Source organism: Rhinatrema bivittatum, chromosome 3 (genome assembly GCF_901001135.1).
Source record: "Rhinatrema bivittatum chromosome 3, aRhiBiv1.1, whole genome shotgun sequence".
In the NCBI taxonomy this organism is placed as follows: Eukaryota; Metazoa; Chordata; class Amphibia; order Gymnophiona; family Rhinatrematidae; genus Rhinatrema; species Rhinatrema bivittatum.
The window spans coordinates 486,208,252-486,225,891 of NC_042617.1; the positions used below are offsets into that span (position 1 = coordinate 486,208,252).

Below are 17,640 nucleotides of genomic sequence, written 5' to 3' on the forward strand. Positions count from 1 at the left end.
TTTGCCCTGTCATATGACAGGGCAAAGGTAGCGCCGGCGCCATTTCTATCAACGCACCCATGGCCCGAGAGTGGAAGATCACACCGGGACCCTCCCCCCCCCCCCCCCCCCCCCACTGGATCCCAGGTAATTTAAGACATTTTGGGGGGGTTCGGGAGGGTGGGGGATTTATTTTAAAGAGTCGGGGTGGGTTTTAGGGTTGTTTTAGTGTGCCGGTTTTCCCGCCCTCCCCCTTCCCCCGATTTACGATTTTTGATGATAAATCGGGGGAATTCCTATTATATATCGCCTCTAACGATTTTTGATGATTTAAAATATATCGGACGATATTTTAAATCGTCAAAAAAGATTCACATCCCTAGTAGTCCGTATATTACTATCTTACTTTAGATCGTTGTTAGTTCAAAAAAGAAAAGGAACTATGTTTGCTTTTTAAAAAGATTATGAGGTCCATATTCAGTCATTGTGTGACTCAGTTAGCTGGATAAACTTATCCTGCTAAATTATCCTATATATTCAGTGGTGCAGCTGCACCACTGTCTATATTTGGCCATCTTAAGTTTAGCCAGGCAATTTCCTGTGGAGGGCTCTTACCTTCAGAAGTAAATAAAAATCCAGGCACAAGAAGGAGCATTAGGCCCAGACTGGGAGAAGGAAATCTAGGGAGTATACAAGACCCTGCATGTGTGCAAACACTCGACTTTTTGTTATAGAAGCCACTGAGGTAAGCTGACTCAGTATATTTTTGTTTTTTGTATAATAAAAGTTGTTTTTTCTGGAGTCTAGGCTATTTCCCTGCTCTCTAGCTCCTCCCAGCCACTGAAGTTCAAGGCTGCATAACAAGCTATCACTTATAATGACAGTGATGGAATGTTTCCTGCCCCACCAAATACTAATGGGCTTGTTTTATCACTTTTGGGCTTCTAGGCCTGGCAACAGGCAGTAGTAGCTGACATCTAGATTCTTCGGGCTAAAGGGTCTAGCTGTGTCCAGACAGAGAGAGACATTATAAGTCAATTAGAGCCAAACAAGCTAGGTGTTTTGGGGGAAAAAAGGAGAGAGTTTTATGGTATGGGATATGTGAGGACACTACAGTTTTCCTGAGGACAGAGAGATGCCTGAAGAACCGGGTACATCCAGAGAATAAAAAGAAAAATCAAATCTATGAATGCAGGCTGAAAAGAACCAGGGCAGGGCAGCATCTGCTTCCCAATCTTTCCCATCTGGGGAAAGAGGAAGACAATGGTGTCAGAGACATTTGTCAACTAGATCATTGAGAATTTGCAACACAGGGGAGGAATATCAAATGACAATGTGAGAGCCCTAGCAGTAGCACAACAGCTTTCAAGTATGGCAACCCAGTAACTAGAACCAAATAAGTGAACCAATCAGAAGATATTGAAAATAGTGGTCCAAGACCAATACCTGAGTATCTTACCCAACAGAATGAGGAGTTGGGTCTCCAATCAAGGGCCTGCCAACTCACAGGTAGCCACTGGTCTCAATGAAAAATTCTTAGATGGTAAAGAAAGTTGGTGGGGCTTGGAGGGGAATCAAGACAAGGGTTCTAATGGAGTCCAGTCACTGGGAGAGGGAGGCTATACATACAAAAGGGAAGGGAGTTGGAGGATCTGAATAGTCCCACATAGTGGCTAGACCCTTAAGTCAGACCAAGCATGTAGACCTCACCCACTTTCAGGATATAGAGGGGGCAAGGTCAGGACCTGGAATCCTATATTCACCAGAGATCTAAAACTACCACTGTCCTTAAATTGTGGAGAGAGAAGCCATTTCACCAGGCAGTGTCTCCAGTCTGAGGAAGAAGCCATGGATGTCAATCTAATGACACTCTACTTTTGTAACATTGTTGACATCTGTCATCCTGAAGCTTGTACCTCTGTGGTTTCCATTGAACTGGATGGGTCCTCCACTGAAACCTTGATAGATTCCAGAAATATAAAGACCCTCATCAGTGACTGTGTGAATTTCACTAGAAATCAAGTTCTACAACCTGCAACTTTTGTATTCAATTTTTCTATGCTCACAGTAGTGTCCCATTATTTTCCTCTTGTCTGTAAAGTTAGAAGGAACTAGTCAAGAAAACACAAATGGATTATGGAGAGTTGCTGACTCTAGCCTTCATCCATGGGGACCATCAGAAATACTCCAACACTCAGGTCTCACTGAAGACAGTAGCTAGAAATGCCAGCCTCAAAGTGGAAGTGCTCTCTTGGCTCCTATATCCCATTGTTCTTGGACATGATTTTCCTGACTTTGGGACTCTATGGGCCTGGCTTAGTACCACATCAGGTGGCTCCATAACTGAAGAAGAATCATTCCATGAGATCTTCTCTCTGGATGATCCAGAATTATATGTCAGAGAACCCAAGATACCCGAACTCTATGTCAAAATCACCAGAAGAAGGCCAGTTATTTCAGACACCTAGGGAATGCTATGAATAAAGACCCTGGAATGGATGAAAAGTCACAAGTGTCCCAGGAACCTTATGTTGTACCCCAGAATGGGAATTATAGGCAGGCTCAAAGTGAAGATGACTCGCTTATATTTGCCCAGGAACAAATACAAATGATAGATGGTAAGCCAGTCTCCAGTCTAGAGGCTTGGAACTCCAATCTACTCTTCTTCATAATAAGAAAGGATCTAGTATATTGGTGGCCAAGGAGAACTTTGAAGGGTAAATGTGTGACCTAGTTCCCCCTGCCCTATCACTAACAAGTGCTTCAGCTTGCTCACAGCCATTACCTAGGGGGCAACTTAGGGGGGGAAATACTCAGGAGTGAATACTTGCCTAGTTCTATTTCGTTGGCCTAAATAGGATTATTGTTAGTCCTGCCTTACATGGCAGCTAACTAAATCAGCTGAGGTCCAAGTGGTTTATCTAGTGTCTGTGCCCATTACTGAGACCCCTCTCTGAGAGGATGGCCATTAGGGATCAGCCATTAGGGAAATATTTAATTTTAGTTCTTAAACTATTCATTGTATGTATTTTTTTCTATTGTTGTTTGTATGCACTATTTGCAAATTGCAAATAGTGCATACAAACACAGTGTGCACAGGTACCTCTCTGCAAACATCCCAATCCGGGGTCTATGGAAATCCCCTGCCCAACCCACCACCATCGCCACTACTGGAGGCAGCTGATTCCCAAAACAGCATAATAGGACTGGCCCTTTGCTTTTATCATGTGACAAAAATATTGTGTCTGGGGGGAAATGGCTGCCTACAGGGGCTCTGGAAACGGAGTGGGTCAGGGGTCTCTGGAGACTTCCAGGGTCTTACTTTGGTTTATTTCCTTTTTTCTTTTTAGTTTTAAGTATCAGAAAATAGCACATACTTTTTGCAAATGGTGCTTTCTATTTCTAAATAGTATGCACTATTTACAAATAGCATGCATTATTATCTGAAACAAAAAATGACACTAAAAAAAAAAAAAAAAGAAAAGGCAAAGCAAAATGACAGGAAAAATGAAATGAAATGAAACTGAAGATCCCTAGTGGCCATGGATCTGGTAGGATCCTTAAAGAAGTCTACCTGTGAAAATGTATATATTCTAGTTGTCCTTGATTAAGCCACCTGGTATCCAGAGGCAGTACCACTAAGATATATGAGGACCTTGACAGTGGCAAATGCCATGATAGACCTCACTGTGCTACCAACCTGTTTTACCAACCTGTCTGGTCTCCGTGAATTGTAGCCTATTGGCAGTAACCCAGCTATCCTCATTGCCTGCAGTGTCTTTAGGTCATATTTTTAATCTCTCTTCATTTATTGTTACTAAAGAATTCCGATGTTTATCCATGCCTTCATGAAGTCTATTACTATTTTATTCTCCACCACCTTCTGCAAGAGAACATTGTATACATTGCCACCCTTTCCATGAAAAAACATTTCCTGATGTTCTTCCTTGAATGTACCTTCTTGGCACTTTACATCATGACCCACAGTTCTAGAACTTCCTTTCTACTGAAAAAGGTTTGGGGATCACGTGCATCTTATGGTGAGCAAATGCTGAGTTCCCAACAAAGTCTCTCCGTATGCTGTGAAATAAGACATCTTTTCAAGTGAAATTGTACAAAGAACCAATAGAGGAGACATTGAATCGACTCAGCAGTATTAGACAAATTCATGCAGAAAAGTTCTGGTGATATGCCATCGAAAACACCTAGAGAATTGAAAGACCATAGTCAGCAGCCTGAGGTTAAGTGGTCACTACAGGACAATGCACTGAGTGTTAAATTAAAAGTTTACTGATTCTTTAACATTTAAATTAAAGTCCATTTTTCCATAAAGGTGAAATTACAGCTAACTGATGTACAGAGGTAATATTCTTCCTCTGGATAGGTGTTCCTTATCTCAGGAATCTGGGTAAAGCTTTCCATGGTGATTTTAAAGTGCACAAAGCTTTCCCAGTGGCCAAATGGAAATCCTATAGGAGGGGTCCTCTCAAACACAAAAAGGTCCCATGCAAGTCTAGTTTATTCAAGGACACCCAGCCTCTCCTGGTCCCATGGGATGGAGACCTGGTGGGGAAACTCCTTGCTTCTCGGTCTTTGTATTTGTGACTTCTCTTGCAAGTAGTCTTTAGAGATTGGGAACCAAGCTATCCCAGCCCTGGATCTCCATGAGGAGGGGTGAATCAAAAATCTTCCCCACAACTAATATACAAAATACTTTCTTAATGCAAAGATCTGGATATATCTTCAACTATCAGAACTTCATTCATAAGGTGCTGTCACCAGTGTTGCCCACCTAGGGAGCAGAGTGGAGCTCATAGGTCTTCAGTCCTCTGAAGGAGTATCCTCGAAGGTAATCCGGCCCAAAAATTCCATCTCACTATAACTAATAGTAGAGGAACCCTCTGGCAGGAAGTGTTCTCTTCAAAAACCATCTTAATGTTAAGTGTGGTCAGTTTTATGTAGCCTCAGTGCAGTGAAGCCTCACCAGAGAGTAGAAAAAGGACATCCTCACTGCACTGAAGCTACATCCTCACTGCACTGAGGCTCACTGCACTGAGGCTACATAAAACTGACCATACTGAACATTAAGATGTTTTCATTAAATAGGCATAGACAACCAATCCCAGCCCTCCAGGTTGGGAGGGCTGAAGGAGATGGAAGACTCACAGAGATGTAGATTCTAAACAGGGTCCTAGGGCCATCTAATGGCTGACCCAAGGGGATGCCACACTAGCAATTTTCAAAAGCCCATTTATAGCCTTTTAAAAATTACCTCCTAAATGTGAATACTCTCCCCCATCAAAAGAACAAAAAACTTGCCCTTTCTCAGAAATCCCAAACCAGTTTAGTATTCTTATAACAAACCCACTTAGGGCCTCATTTTCCAAGCAGTTTACCGCGTGCGATAAATTCGCAAATCGCGCTAACAGCCGTTAACGCGATTTGCGAATGCAAATTAGTAATTTGGTATTCAGGGGGCGGAGTTGGGGCGGAGCATATGTAAAGCGGGAACCAGTTTATCGTGTGCGGCGAAACAGCCGCAGTGTTAGCGCGGCTGCTATCGCGGCTAATAACTACAACCCTTTGATTTGCGTTACGGGCCAGTAAAGGGTTATCGCAGTCCACGATATGTCCGGACAGCCTGTTGCAGGCCCCGAAGAGAGAGAGAGAGAGAGAGAGAGAGAGAGAGAGCCTTCCTATAATGCCTATGCCCTAGACAATGAAACGGGCTGCTGGGAATATCGTGGACCGCGATAAAACAACCAATGAATCATCGCGGTGCACGATGTTTTCGCGATTTGCGACTCCAGTTCCGCGAATGGCGAAAACATCGCGTGCGGCAATGTTTCCCCACTGCACGAAAAATGCCTTATTTGCATAGGACACGCCCCCTCATGCGTTACTGCTGCGATATTGGAAAATGAGGCCCTTGATCACCTCACTTGTTCCCTTTTCCAAATCATTTATGAATATGTTAAATAGCACTGGTCCCAGTATAGATCCCTGGGTCACACTACTTTTTTCTTTTTCCCTGTTTTTTGTTTGCTTTTTTTTTTTTTTCAAACCTTTGAGTTCACTGTTATTCCTTTTTAATAACTTATACGTTTATTAGCACTGTGTTTTTGTGACTGATTAGCAGCCTAGGTAATGAGTTGCTATAGAATCCCAGTAATTTTAGCAAATGGTCTGCAAATGCCTTTCTGAGAGCCCTGTATCCTCAGGTGACTGTGAGGTCACAATGCCACAGAAACAATTAAGGAATATCTTGTGAACAGTTAGCAGGTGGGAGGTTGCCAGGAGAGGTTGCCAGGAGAAAGAAATGTATGCAGGTGCAAGCAAGGACTGTGCAGTGCAGGTTGGGAGACACAAGTAGCCAAGGGTTTAACCTCAGTGGTGATAGAGATAGCACAAGGGCATTACATGACAGAGGAGAAATCACTGATCATTTCTTTGGAGATTTATCCTGTTGAATATTTTGGGGTACCTTATTAACTCCCTTCCACCCAATGTACGTAATAAATTAACTCTGGATATCCATTAGGAGCAAATACCATTTTTAAATGATCCTTTTACAAGATATTTTAGTACCAGTAAGGAAAAAATGTATTATGTGCTCCAAGGATATTCTACTGCAGTATGTGACTGAAAGAGACACTAGTACTTTAATAGCTGTGCTAGTACCTTAATAGCTGTGCTATCACTATATCAAACCCTTTTTTTCAATGTATCATTTGATTTTCTTTTTCCTAATATTGATCTGGAAGATTCCCGTGACTTCTTTTGGGCTTTCAGCTCAATTGGAAGTTGCTTCTACTCAGCATGGCTCCATGAGTCTTCATAAGAAGCTAGCCAGGTTATTTCCCCAATTTAATAATTTTCCCTAGTCCAGGCATTGCAGTGTTGGTCCTTGGCAAACCACAGACTGCAGTTCTCTTTATAACCCAGTGTAAGTGCATCCCAGTTTCAGCCAGGAAGTTTCACTATTCAACAATGGCTGGGACTTCCTGTTCCCTCTGAGCGGCTATGAATGCTGCCTGTGCAGTATCCCCTAACCAGGCTGGTCCAGGGACAAGGGGGGAGGGGTGAATGCAAGGCTTACAATCAAGCCAGGGTCTTCCACATGCAGTGCACAATATTGCTGCTGATCTGCTGGGCCAGCCTTGTGAATTGACTCAGATTGTGAAATTTAGAAACAAAATATAGTGGATCTGGCCAATGAGGCTCAATGAATATTCAAGATAGCAAGTAAAGGATATCACTAGAATACATCTCACTGCATATGCCATGTTATAGGGATGTTTGTGCAGAATGTCTGCATTGCAAAGGGCTGGAGACTGTCATGTAAATGTTTGTTCATCTCAGAGGGCTATAATTTCTATGAAAAAAAACCTTTGGCCTGATATTTAGTCTTTTTCCTTGCATTACAAGTCTTCCAGCATAGAACTGATAGTCCAAGAGTTTGCTTGTCACAGAGGCAACGAAACCAGTGTAAGCTTTTCAGGCACAGATGAGTAAAGTAGAGAGATGGCTTATTGGCTTTACCAGTTTGAACAACTGTGCAATTTATAATCTTTAACTTCTTTAGGATTTGATTAACAGTCCCCTGCAACAAAAATTATTGCCTGATTACCTTGCGAACCTCAGTAGTACAGCAACTCAAGAGCAAAACGCCATAACCTCTTCAGTTGGAAATATAAAGATGATGATTAACATAGTTCAAAATATTTCAAACATTGCACCAATTGTAAATCAAGATATGATGCAGGTAAGTTATCATTAAGCATTTTGAAAGATAAGAGGTTTTCCTCAGCTTGATTTCAGGTCTGGTATTGTGTTCAATATTGGGGGTTATTTCAAAGACATTTATGCACATAAATTTGGTTTGAAAATATTGGTAAAGTCTGCATGCCTAATGTACACACAGGACACAATTTTCAAAGGAAATGTGCACATAAAGCATATATTATACCAAAGCCCATGTACCTGCTTTTTGTCAATCCAGCCCTATGGAATGAATTTTCAAAGGAGTTGCACTTAGGGACAGTAACTTTCAAACCAGTGCGCAGCGCACAGGTGCGCACTTTCGTCAGCTCACGCCCAGAGGCATGGGTATTTATTTTATAACATATGTGCACATATGTGCATGTTGTAAAATAACCTGGCTGCATGTACATATGTGCTGAATTTTAAGTGGGCACATGCCTGAGCACACAAATCCCACTTCTACCACATAAGTGGGGGGATTTTAAAAGGGACGTGCACCAACACATTTGCCAGTCTTACCAGTTCATTCCCAGTTTGCCCACTTAACAGATAGGTCCTCCAACCCCCCTGGTTTGATAGCCTGGACAACCCCCCAGTTGCCCAAGACCTTTAAACCCTTCCGAAATGGCTTATATTTTGTGTTTTATTTTACTTACATGCCATCCATAGCAGAAGTAAAGTTACGCGGCAAGGAGCTTAGGGGCACAACGGATCACGTAAGTATTTGTGTGCAAATTTCTGGGGAAAGTCCAGAAATGCCCATGTATGCCCATGCCCTGCCCTGGCCATTCCCTCGCCCTGCCCCTTTTTGAGAAGTTCTGAGATTTTCACACAGCAGCATTTACGAGTATATCCAGGTGGCTTTTAAAATCAGCTCAGTGCATGCCAGCCTGACATATTCACGCATCTCCTAATTTCAGCGCACATCAGGTTTTTAAATTTCACCTTAAAAAGTAGCAATTTTTAAAAGCTCGTTTACACATGTAAAGTCCTTTTATGTGTATTTTATGTGTAGAAATTCTTTTGAAAATTATCTCCACAGACTTTACTGCTACGCGAAGAGGTAGCTGAAAAAGTAAGGGTCAAAAGATTGGCATTCAAAAAGTACAAAGGATCACAAAAGGAAAAGCACAGGAAAGAATATCTAGTTAAGCTGAACAAAGCTAGAAAAGAAGTCAGGTTGACCAAAGCATGAACAGAAGAGATAGCAAAAGAAGTAAAAAGAAGCAACAAAACTTTCTTCAGATATGTCAGTAAAAGAGGAAGGCCAGATGTGGTATTGTAAGACGAAGAGGAGATGAGGAACAATTTATAGAGAAAGATGAGGAAAAAGCAGAAATGCTAAATATAAATGCTTCTGTTCAGTTTTCACATTTATTTATTATTTATTTATTAAATATCTTTCTGTTATGCATACTATGAAGTACATTGCTAAGTAGATTACAAATTTTAAACAAACATAAAATGGTAATTAAAATAACATAAAATTACAACAATAACAACAAACAAACAATAAAACTTAATAGCATAGCTAAACTATAAACTAACTGCCTGATATAAAAAAGCCTTCAGCTGCTTTCGGAACTATTATCAATTGTTCAAAGAGAGTCAGGCAAGGAATCCCAATGAGAAGGAACTGAGACAAAAACAGCTCAATTCTGGGTTTCATTTAGACGTGAAGACTGTTTTCTTGGTTCGAAAAATGCTGAAACTAGTCCTTTAAAATCAAATCTAGATTCCATTGAAGAATTATAGCTCTAAATAGTGGAATTAACTTTATTCCTCTCAAAAAACATGAGATGCCATAAAGATGCTTTTTATTCTGCCACTGTAATAGGAAATTGGTGCTCCATAAATCTTTAAAGAATTGTCCACAAGACATTTCTCATCTCTTTTGTAAAAAGATTAACATTTTTTAAATATACCTATGCCAAGGTGAAATTTGAGCTTCTTTACAGTGTGCCTAGAAAGTATGCCATACTCGAATATAAGCTAAAGAGATTGTATTTTTTCCTGCTTTTAACAGAAATTTGTTTCATTGAAAATTGTAACAAAGTTCACATAGTAGTGATACAAAACATCACATTCTCTCATACAATGGACATTTCTAGCAAATGGAGAAAGTGTGTGAAAAAAATGTGTCCCCTCCCAATCCTTACTACCCCAATCCTCAACCAGACCTCTCTTTCTCCTTATGGGAAACAGCAAAGATATTTCAACTATAATAAAGTTGCAAATCAATAATTATTTATTTAAAAACTTTTCTATACCGACATTCATATAAACATAATCCATCGGTTTACATGGAACTGGAGTAAAATAAAATAAAATAAAATAACATAAAGTTAAATGAAATAAGAGGCAATGTTACATTGAGCAGGGAGATGAGTAACTTGGATGTGGAAGGAAACAGGTATCAAAATAGAGATTAAAATAGTAAAGTGGTAAAAAAAAAAAAAGGTGGCTAACTAAGGCCTGGATTTACTAATGCCGCAAGGCATAGTGAATTCGGCGGTAACTGGGGCAAAACGGGGGGGGGGGGGCGATCCTGCGATAGCCAGCAGCGATCGCACCTCCGCGGTTCAATCGCTGCTGACGTCTCGCTGGCGTCGCTGGCTTCGCTGGCATCATGCCAAATAACACCTTTTCGGCACAGTCTTCACGGCGTCAGCCCTGGTGCCGCCCCAACTCCTCCTCTTCCAGGACTGATGCCGCCCCCAACTCTGCCCCCATCTTGGTATCACGTGCGATCCGCTTAGTAAATGACCCCCTAAGACATAATTAGGCTAAGGGGCGGATTTTAAAAGGTGCGCGAATAGCCTACTTTTGTTTGCGCCCCAGGCGCAAACAAAAGTATGCTGGATTTTAGTAGATACGCGCGGAGCCGCGCGTATCTGCTAAAATCCTGGATCGGCGCGCGCAAGGCTATGGATTTTGTATAGCCGGCGCGCGCCGAGCCGCGCAGCCTACCCCCGTTCCCTCCGAGGCCGCTCCGAAATCGGAGCGGCCTCGGAGGGAACTTTCCTTTGCCCTCCCCTCACCTTCCCCTCCCTTCCCCTACCTAACCCACCCGCCCGGCCCTGTCTAAACCCCCCCCCTTACCTTTGTCGGGGGATTTACGCCTCCCTCCGGGAGGCGTAAATCCCCGCGCGCGAGCGGGCCTCCTGCGTGCCGGGCCGCGACCTGGGGGCGGGTACGGAGGGCGCGGCCACGCCCCCGGACCGCCCCGGGCCGTAGCCACGCCCCCATACCCGCCCCCAAAACGCTGCCGACACGCCCCCGAAACGCCGCAATGACCGGGTCCGCCCCCGACACGCCCCCGACACTCCCCCCTCGGAGAACCCCGGGACTTATGCGAGTCCCGGGGCTCTGCGCGCGCCGGGAGGCCTATGTAAAATAGGCTTCCCGGCGCGAAGGGCCCTGCTCGCGCAAATCCGCCCGGTTTTGGGCGGATTTACGTGAGCAGGGCTCTGAAAATCCGCCCCTAAATGAATAGGCAAAAGAATGTTAACCGATAAACCAATGACTTATATAGATTAAGGGAATAGGGGAGGAAGTAGGCAAAAGCTGTCAACCGATAAATTTAGGGATCATGTAGACTAAAAGGGTGGGAGGAGATGAGCTGACAGAGAGAATAAGAGGGCTAGGGGAGCAGAATGGGAGGAGAAGTTACAGTAGGTTCCATAGTTCTTTCTAGATTGTAAGAGGTTATTGGGAGGGATGAGGAAATTACAATAGGGGCGTGACGGGGCAGTGGGAAATTCATTAGTAGCAAGGAAGATACAATAATGGAGGATGAGATTATGGGAAGGCTTGTTTGAACAGCCAGGTTTTTAGTTTTTTTAAAGGTTTGGGTGCAGTGTTCTAAGCATAAGTCTGGAGGCATAGAGTTCCATAATGAAGGTCCTGCTAAGGAAAAAGCATGTTCTCTGGTGGAGATGTGGTGGAACAGTTTGGGGGATGGTATGTGGAGGGATCCTTTGTAAGCGGATCTGACGGGTCTGTTAGATGTATAGTAATGTAAGGAATCATTTAGCTAATGAGTATCTTGGTTGTGCAGTGACTTGTGGATGATGGTAAGGCTCTTGTGGAATATTCTAAAGTGGATAGGGAGCCAGTAGAGGTCTTTGAGGATAGGTGTAATATGCTCTTTTTTCAGGTATTAGTGAGGATTCTGGCCGTGGTGTTCTGGAGCATTTGAAGGGGTTTAGTGGTAGTTGAGGGGACGCCTAAGAGCAGAGAGTTGCAATAGTCAATTTTAGAAAATAATGTGGCTTGGAGGACTATACGAAAGTCGTTGAAGTGGAGGAGAGGTTTTAATCTTTTTAGAACCTGGAGTTTAAAGTAGCCGTCTTTTATTGTGGTATTGATTAATTTTTTTAGGTTCAACTGGTTGTCCAGAATGACGCCCAGGTCTCTCACTTGGTGGGCAGTCGTTGCGGCAGGGTCGGGAGGGGAGGGTTTGTTTTGGTCAAGAGAGATGATGAGTAGTTTCATTTTGGCTGTGTTAAGGGCAAGATTGAGGCTGGGAAGAAGATGGTTAATCAAATTAAGGCAGTTGTCCCAGATCTTGAGGGATTTGGGGATAGATTCAGTTACAGGGATGAGGATTTGAACATCGTCCGCATAGATAAAGTGGGTAAGACCTAGGTTAGCTAGGAGTTGGCAAACGGGGAGGAGGTAAATGTTGAAAAGGGTCGGGGAGAGGGAAGAACCTTGGGGGACTCCCCAAGTTAAATTTATGGGGGTATATTCCTTATTACCTATTCTGGCCTTATAGTGTCTATTGTTAAGGAAGGATTTGAACCAGCGATGGGCAGTTCCTGTAATGCCAATTTCGGTGAGATGATTTAGAAGTATGTTATGACTGATAGTGTCAAATGCGGATGAGATGTCTAGTAGTGCGAGTATGAATGATTGGCCCTTATCTAATCCTTTGAGGAGGGTGTCGGAGAGGGATATTAGGAGTGTTTCCATGTTAAAGAATTTACGGAAGCCGAATTGGGATGGGTAGAGAACATTTTGTTTTTCCATAAACTTGGTCAGTTGGATGTTGACTACCCTTTCCACGAGTTTTGCTATAAATGGCATTACACCTATAAAGTCTATTATAAAGAGAAGTCATTAAAGATTTGACTTCTAGTTTTATGTGACAATTGAGAAATATAAGGGAGCCAAGTGTCAAAAAAGAACTTCTTTCTTCTGGGCTATAAGTGTAGAAGACATCTGTTTCATTATCAGCAAATGATGTATCTTATTCTTCCAAAAGGTGATAGAATATCTGGCTGTCTCCAAAAGTGTAATATAGCCACCAACAGCAGAATCTTATCCATACTCTCTGTGGGAAGTACAAAAAGAGTCTGACCTAATATCACCAAACAAAGCAGACAAAGCATCAAATGTCAACACTTGTGACATAAATCTCCCCATATATGCAAACATCTGTTCCCAGAAAACCTGTAGTTTTGGACATAGCCAAAAGGAATGCCCCAAATATCCCATACCTTTTGACATTTTATGCAAGTATCAGAAGTTGCAAAATGTGCTAAAAATACCTGTCTTTGTGAAATAAATGCATGATTCAAAAATTTAAACTGCGTTTCTCTCATTTGTGTATTAGAAAGTTTCGGTATGCCAGCAAAACAGGACAGTAATGCTTTCATAGAGAGTTCTATATATAATTCATCTGTCCATTTGTTTTATAATGAAGTAAAATCCCAGGCAGTCTCTATGTGCAACAACAATTGATAAAAAGATGACAAAGTGTGCCTCCCAGGATCTTCCACATCAAACCAATCTCCTTACGTAGTTCAGACCGCTAAAAAAACGCACATAATCGCAAGACTGAAAATATGGGAAGTGTTCTCACCCATATTGAAAGACTCCCGTAGCTCCAGAAATGTAAGAATATTCCCACGATCAACTGACCCACAAACTTCAATCCCCATGTCTTCCAAGTCATGAAGAGTCCCTTTTGTATGCCTGGCCAAAATTGTTCATTACCCAACAAAGGTAAAAAAGGGGAACTAGTATGCTTTAATTGTAATCTAGCGATGAGCCAGCATCAAGACTTTTGTAAAAGTTCAAGTAAGTAGTGATGTCTCAGCGTAATGGGCAATTGTTTATTAATCATATACAGTAGAAATTGCAGAGAGAGAAGAGTTATCAATTCAGCTTCAAATGGTACTGCAATATAATAAGAGAAGTCTTGAAACCAATCTCCTGCAAGCCGTAAATTTGTTGCCATGTTATATAATTTTAAAATGGGCACTCCTAAACCTTCTTTCCCCATGGTACCATAAGTTACTTCAATGATATATGAGGCTGCTTCCCTTTCCACAAATAAGACCTCATGGTTTGTAAAAAAGTTGTTAACGAGCATCTATTCGAATATAGGGAAAGTATCACGAGAACATAAAACCATTTGGGTAAAAGGACTATTTTAAAGAGATATACCCTTCCTAGAAATGAGATATTTAAAGATGTTCATGCTATCAAAGTGTTTTAAGTTATGTCTAACAAATGTTTTATATTTAATTCATAAAGAAAATGTAAATTATTAGGCAATATAATCCAGAAATACTGCATCTTGGTGTCCACCCATTTTAAGGGAAAATCCCCTGACCACTTATGTGTAGACCAATCCCCAAATGGCAAATCTTCAGATTTGTCAAGCTTCAAATTAAATCCTGTTAAATGGCCATAGTCATAAAATTGTTTTAACAAATCCTCCAGTGATGCTTCTGGGTCCAAGCTGTAAATTTGTAGCCATGTTATATAATTTTAAATTGGGCACTCCTAAATCTTCTTTCCCCATGGTACCACAAGTTACGTCAATGATATATGAGGCAGCTTCCCTTTCCACAAATAAGACCACATAGTTTGTAAAAATGTTAATGAGCATCTATTCGAATATAAGGAAAATATCCCGAGAACATAAAACCATTTGGGTAAAAGGACCATTTTAAGGAGATATTGTTGTGGTGAACACTCCTGTTCTTCGTGTCAGGCTGACCACCCGCCGCCGTCCTGTCCTCGGCGGAGCTCTCCATAGGCACACGCGCATGGGAGGTTCTGTTTCTTTAAGGGCTCAGCATCGGAATCTCCGGGCCAGCCTCCTATGACATCAGCTCCTTCTATGATGTCAGGAGACAGCGCTATATATTCCAAGCTTCTCTCCTGTTGGTTGCCTTTGCAACAGCTTGTCTCCTCGGAGAGATCATTGATCATGTGCCCGATTCTGCTCTTCTTCCTGACTCTGCTCCAGCTCCTGATCCTGATTCAGCTCCATCCTTCAGTCCTGCGTATCTCCTTGACTTGATCTCCCAGTACCGACCCTTGGCTTGCTTCACATTCTTCCTGTCTGCTGCCCACATCGACTCCTGGCATGGTTTCATCGCTTCTGCTCCTCTGCTGCCTGCCTTGGACTCCGGACCGGACTATCGTATTGCTCCTTTGCTGCCAGCCCTGACCCGGACTTCTGACCTTGTATTTGCCTCGCCTGTCCTGCTTCATCTAGGCAATCCGTACCTAAGTCCTGCCGGCCCCAGCACCCAAGGGCTCAACCTGCGGGGAACGAGGGCTGGTATAGGTGAAACTCCAGTTGGATTGACCTTGCCGACTCCACCTACTGGTGATGGGTTCCACAGAGGTCCTCCTCTCTGTGGTATACCAACTCCCATCTCGGCTCAAGGGTCCATGAATATAAAAGATATACCCTTCCCAGAAATGAGATATTTAAAGGTGTTCATGCCATCAAAGTGTTTTTAGTCATCTAACAAATGTTTTATATTTAATTCATAAAGAAAATGTAAATCATTAGGCAATAGAATCCAGAAATACCATATCTTGATGTCCACCCATTTTAAGGGAAACTCCCCATACCAATTATATAATTGTAAACCGTTGCGAACGTTAAACACCAAACATCGGTATATAAAACTGACTAAATAAATAAATAGACCAATCCTCAACTGGAAAAGCTTCAGATTTGTCAAGCTTCAACTTAAATCCTGTTAACTGGCCATAGTCACAAAATTCTTGTTATGATATCGAGGAGTTTAGTCGATTCTCAGGGGCAACAGTGATGTTATCTCCTATGGGGAGGAGCTTTGTAGGGAGACTGATGCACCGGGCTAGACTCAATAGCACAAACACAGAGATAGTTTATTTTATTGTACAGCTAAGATGACCACCAGAGGTGAGAGTAAAGAGCAGGTTAGTTGGTAGCAGTCTGTAATCCTTGGCGAGGGAGATCCATCCCACAATTGTGGTGTAAGGCCCCGATGCAGATGTCCAATAAGGCACTGTAGGAGAGACAGACTGGCAGATGTTAAACACACTCCTGTAGCTGAGTAGAGAGAATCCCAATGAGCAGTAGAGAGGATAGGTGTTAGCAGTCCGTGGTCCTCGACAGAGGAGACCCCATTCCATAATGGTGGTGTAGGGCCTGATGCAGAGAGGTAGCGAGGAGCTGAGAGACAGACTGGTAGAAGTTGTACTCACTCTCTGTAGCTGATAGATGGATTTCCAGCAGGTTGAAGAATGGAGCAGGCACCAGGATAGACACACAGGCCCTTGAGAAGCGAGTACCTGTAAAAGGATAGGCACCTGTAAATAAGCAGAGGGCCCCTGAGGAGCAGGTACCCAGGTTAGAGGGTGAAGATAGCTTCCAGTGGATAGAAGCGGCAGAGTAGCTTCAGACCGGGGCAAACTGATCCTTGCTAACTCGGCGAGAATCAGCAAATGGGCAACCTTAAATATGTAGAAGCAGTGACGTCACTCGAGGGGAACGCCCCCGAGGTTCGCGCCAACACTGCTACAAAGGTAGGGACGCGCACGCGCCCTAGGAGGCCTCAGATCAAGATGGCTGAACGCCACACCAGAGCTGCTCCAGGGAGGCTGGAGGGTGCGGCAGGGAGACGCCACGGACGCCATACTCCCGAGGCTGGTGGAGAAAGCTGAGAGAAAGGTGAGGTATGTCGGGCAAAGTCGTCTGAGGCTGATGGACGCAACAGTACCCCCCTTCAAAGGGCCTCCTCCAGACCCCCTACCTGGTCTTGGCTTCCGAGGATGTGCACGATGATATTGGTTCAGCATCTCTTTGTCCAAAATGTTAGACATAGGTTCCCATTAATTTATTTCTGGTCCAAAGCCCTCCCATGACAGGAGGTATTCCCATACTCTGCCTCTTTTACAAACATTCAAAATCGCATCGACTTTGTACTCAAGATCTTCTTCTGTATCTACAGGAGGAGGCTCTGGTGTCTTGGTGCTAAATTTGTTAAGTATAAGTGGTTTTATCAATGAGACTTGAAATGCGTTATGGATCTTAATTGCTGGTGGAAGTTTGAGACTGTAGAAGAGGTTGCCCAGACGTCGGAGGATAGAAAATGGTCTGACATATCATGGGGCGAAGCAACCAGAAGGCAACTTCAATCTGAGATGTTTAGTGGATAACCAGACCTTATCACCAGACTTAAGTTCAGGATCCTTGCCGTCTCGTTTTGCTCGGATACCAGCTTTGATGAGCATCTCCTTTGTCTTCTTCCAAAGACTGTGAATTTCATCGGCAGTGGCTTGAGCTGCCAGGGACGACATGAATAGCGGAAGTTGCAAAGGTGGTGAAGGTATTCGTCCATATACCACTTCGAATGGTGACGATCCAGTAGATGTTGCTGGATGAGAGTTGATGGAAAACGGCCCACAGTAGAAGGTCAGCCCAATCATTCTGGCGGGAAGAGACATATGCTCTGAGGAACTGTTTGAGGGTGCGGTTCATCCGCTCGGTTGGTCTGTTGGATTGTGGATGATATGATGACGTGAAGTCAAGAGTGATATCGAACTTCTTACAAAGAGCCTTCCAGAATCTGACTGTGAACTGTACACCTCTGTCTG

At 43.0% G+C, this 17,640-nt stretch overlaps 1 protein-coding gene across 1 annotated transcript in view; it reads left to right on the plus strand.

The window, feature by feature from the left end:
* LOC115088100 (adhesion G protein-coupled receptor F5-like) overlaps positions 1-17,640 on the plus strand; it is a 151,622-nt gene that overhangs the window by 72,154 nt on the left and 61,828 nt on the right. Inside the window, exon 7 of the mRNA XM_029596055.1 lies at positions 7,565-7,744. Coding sequence (XP_029451915.1) covers positions 7,565-7,744 — 180 coding nt within the window. The remainder of the gene's footprint in view (positions 1-7,564; positions 7,745-17,640) is intronic.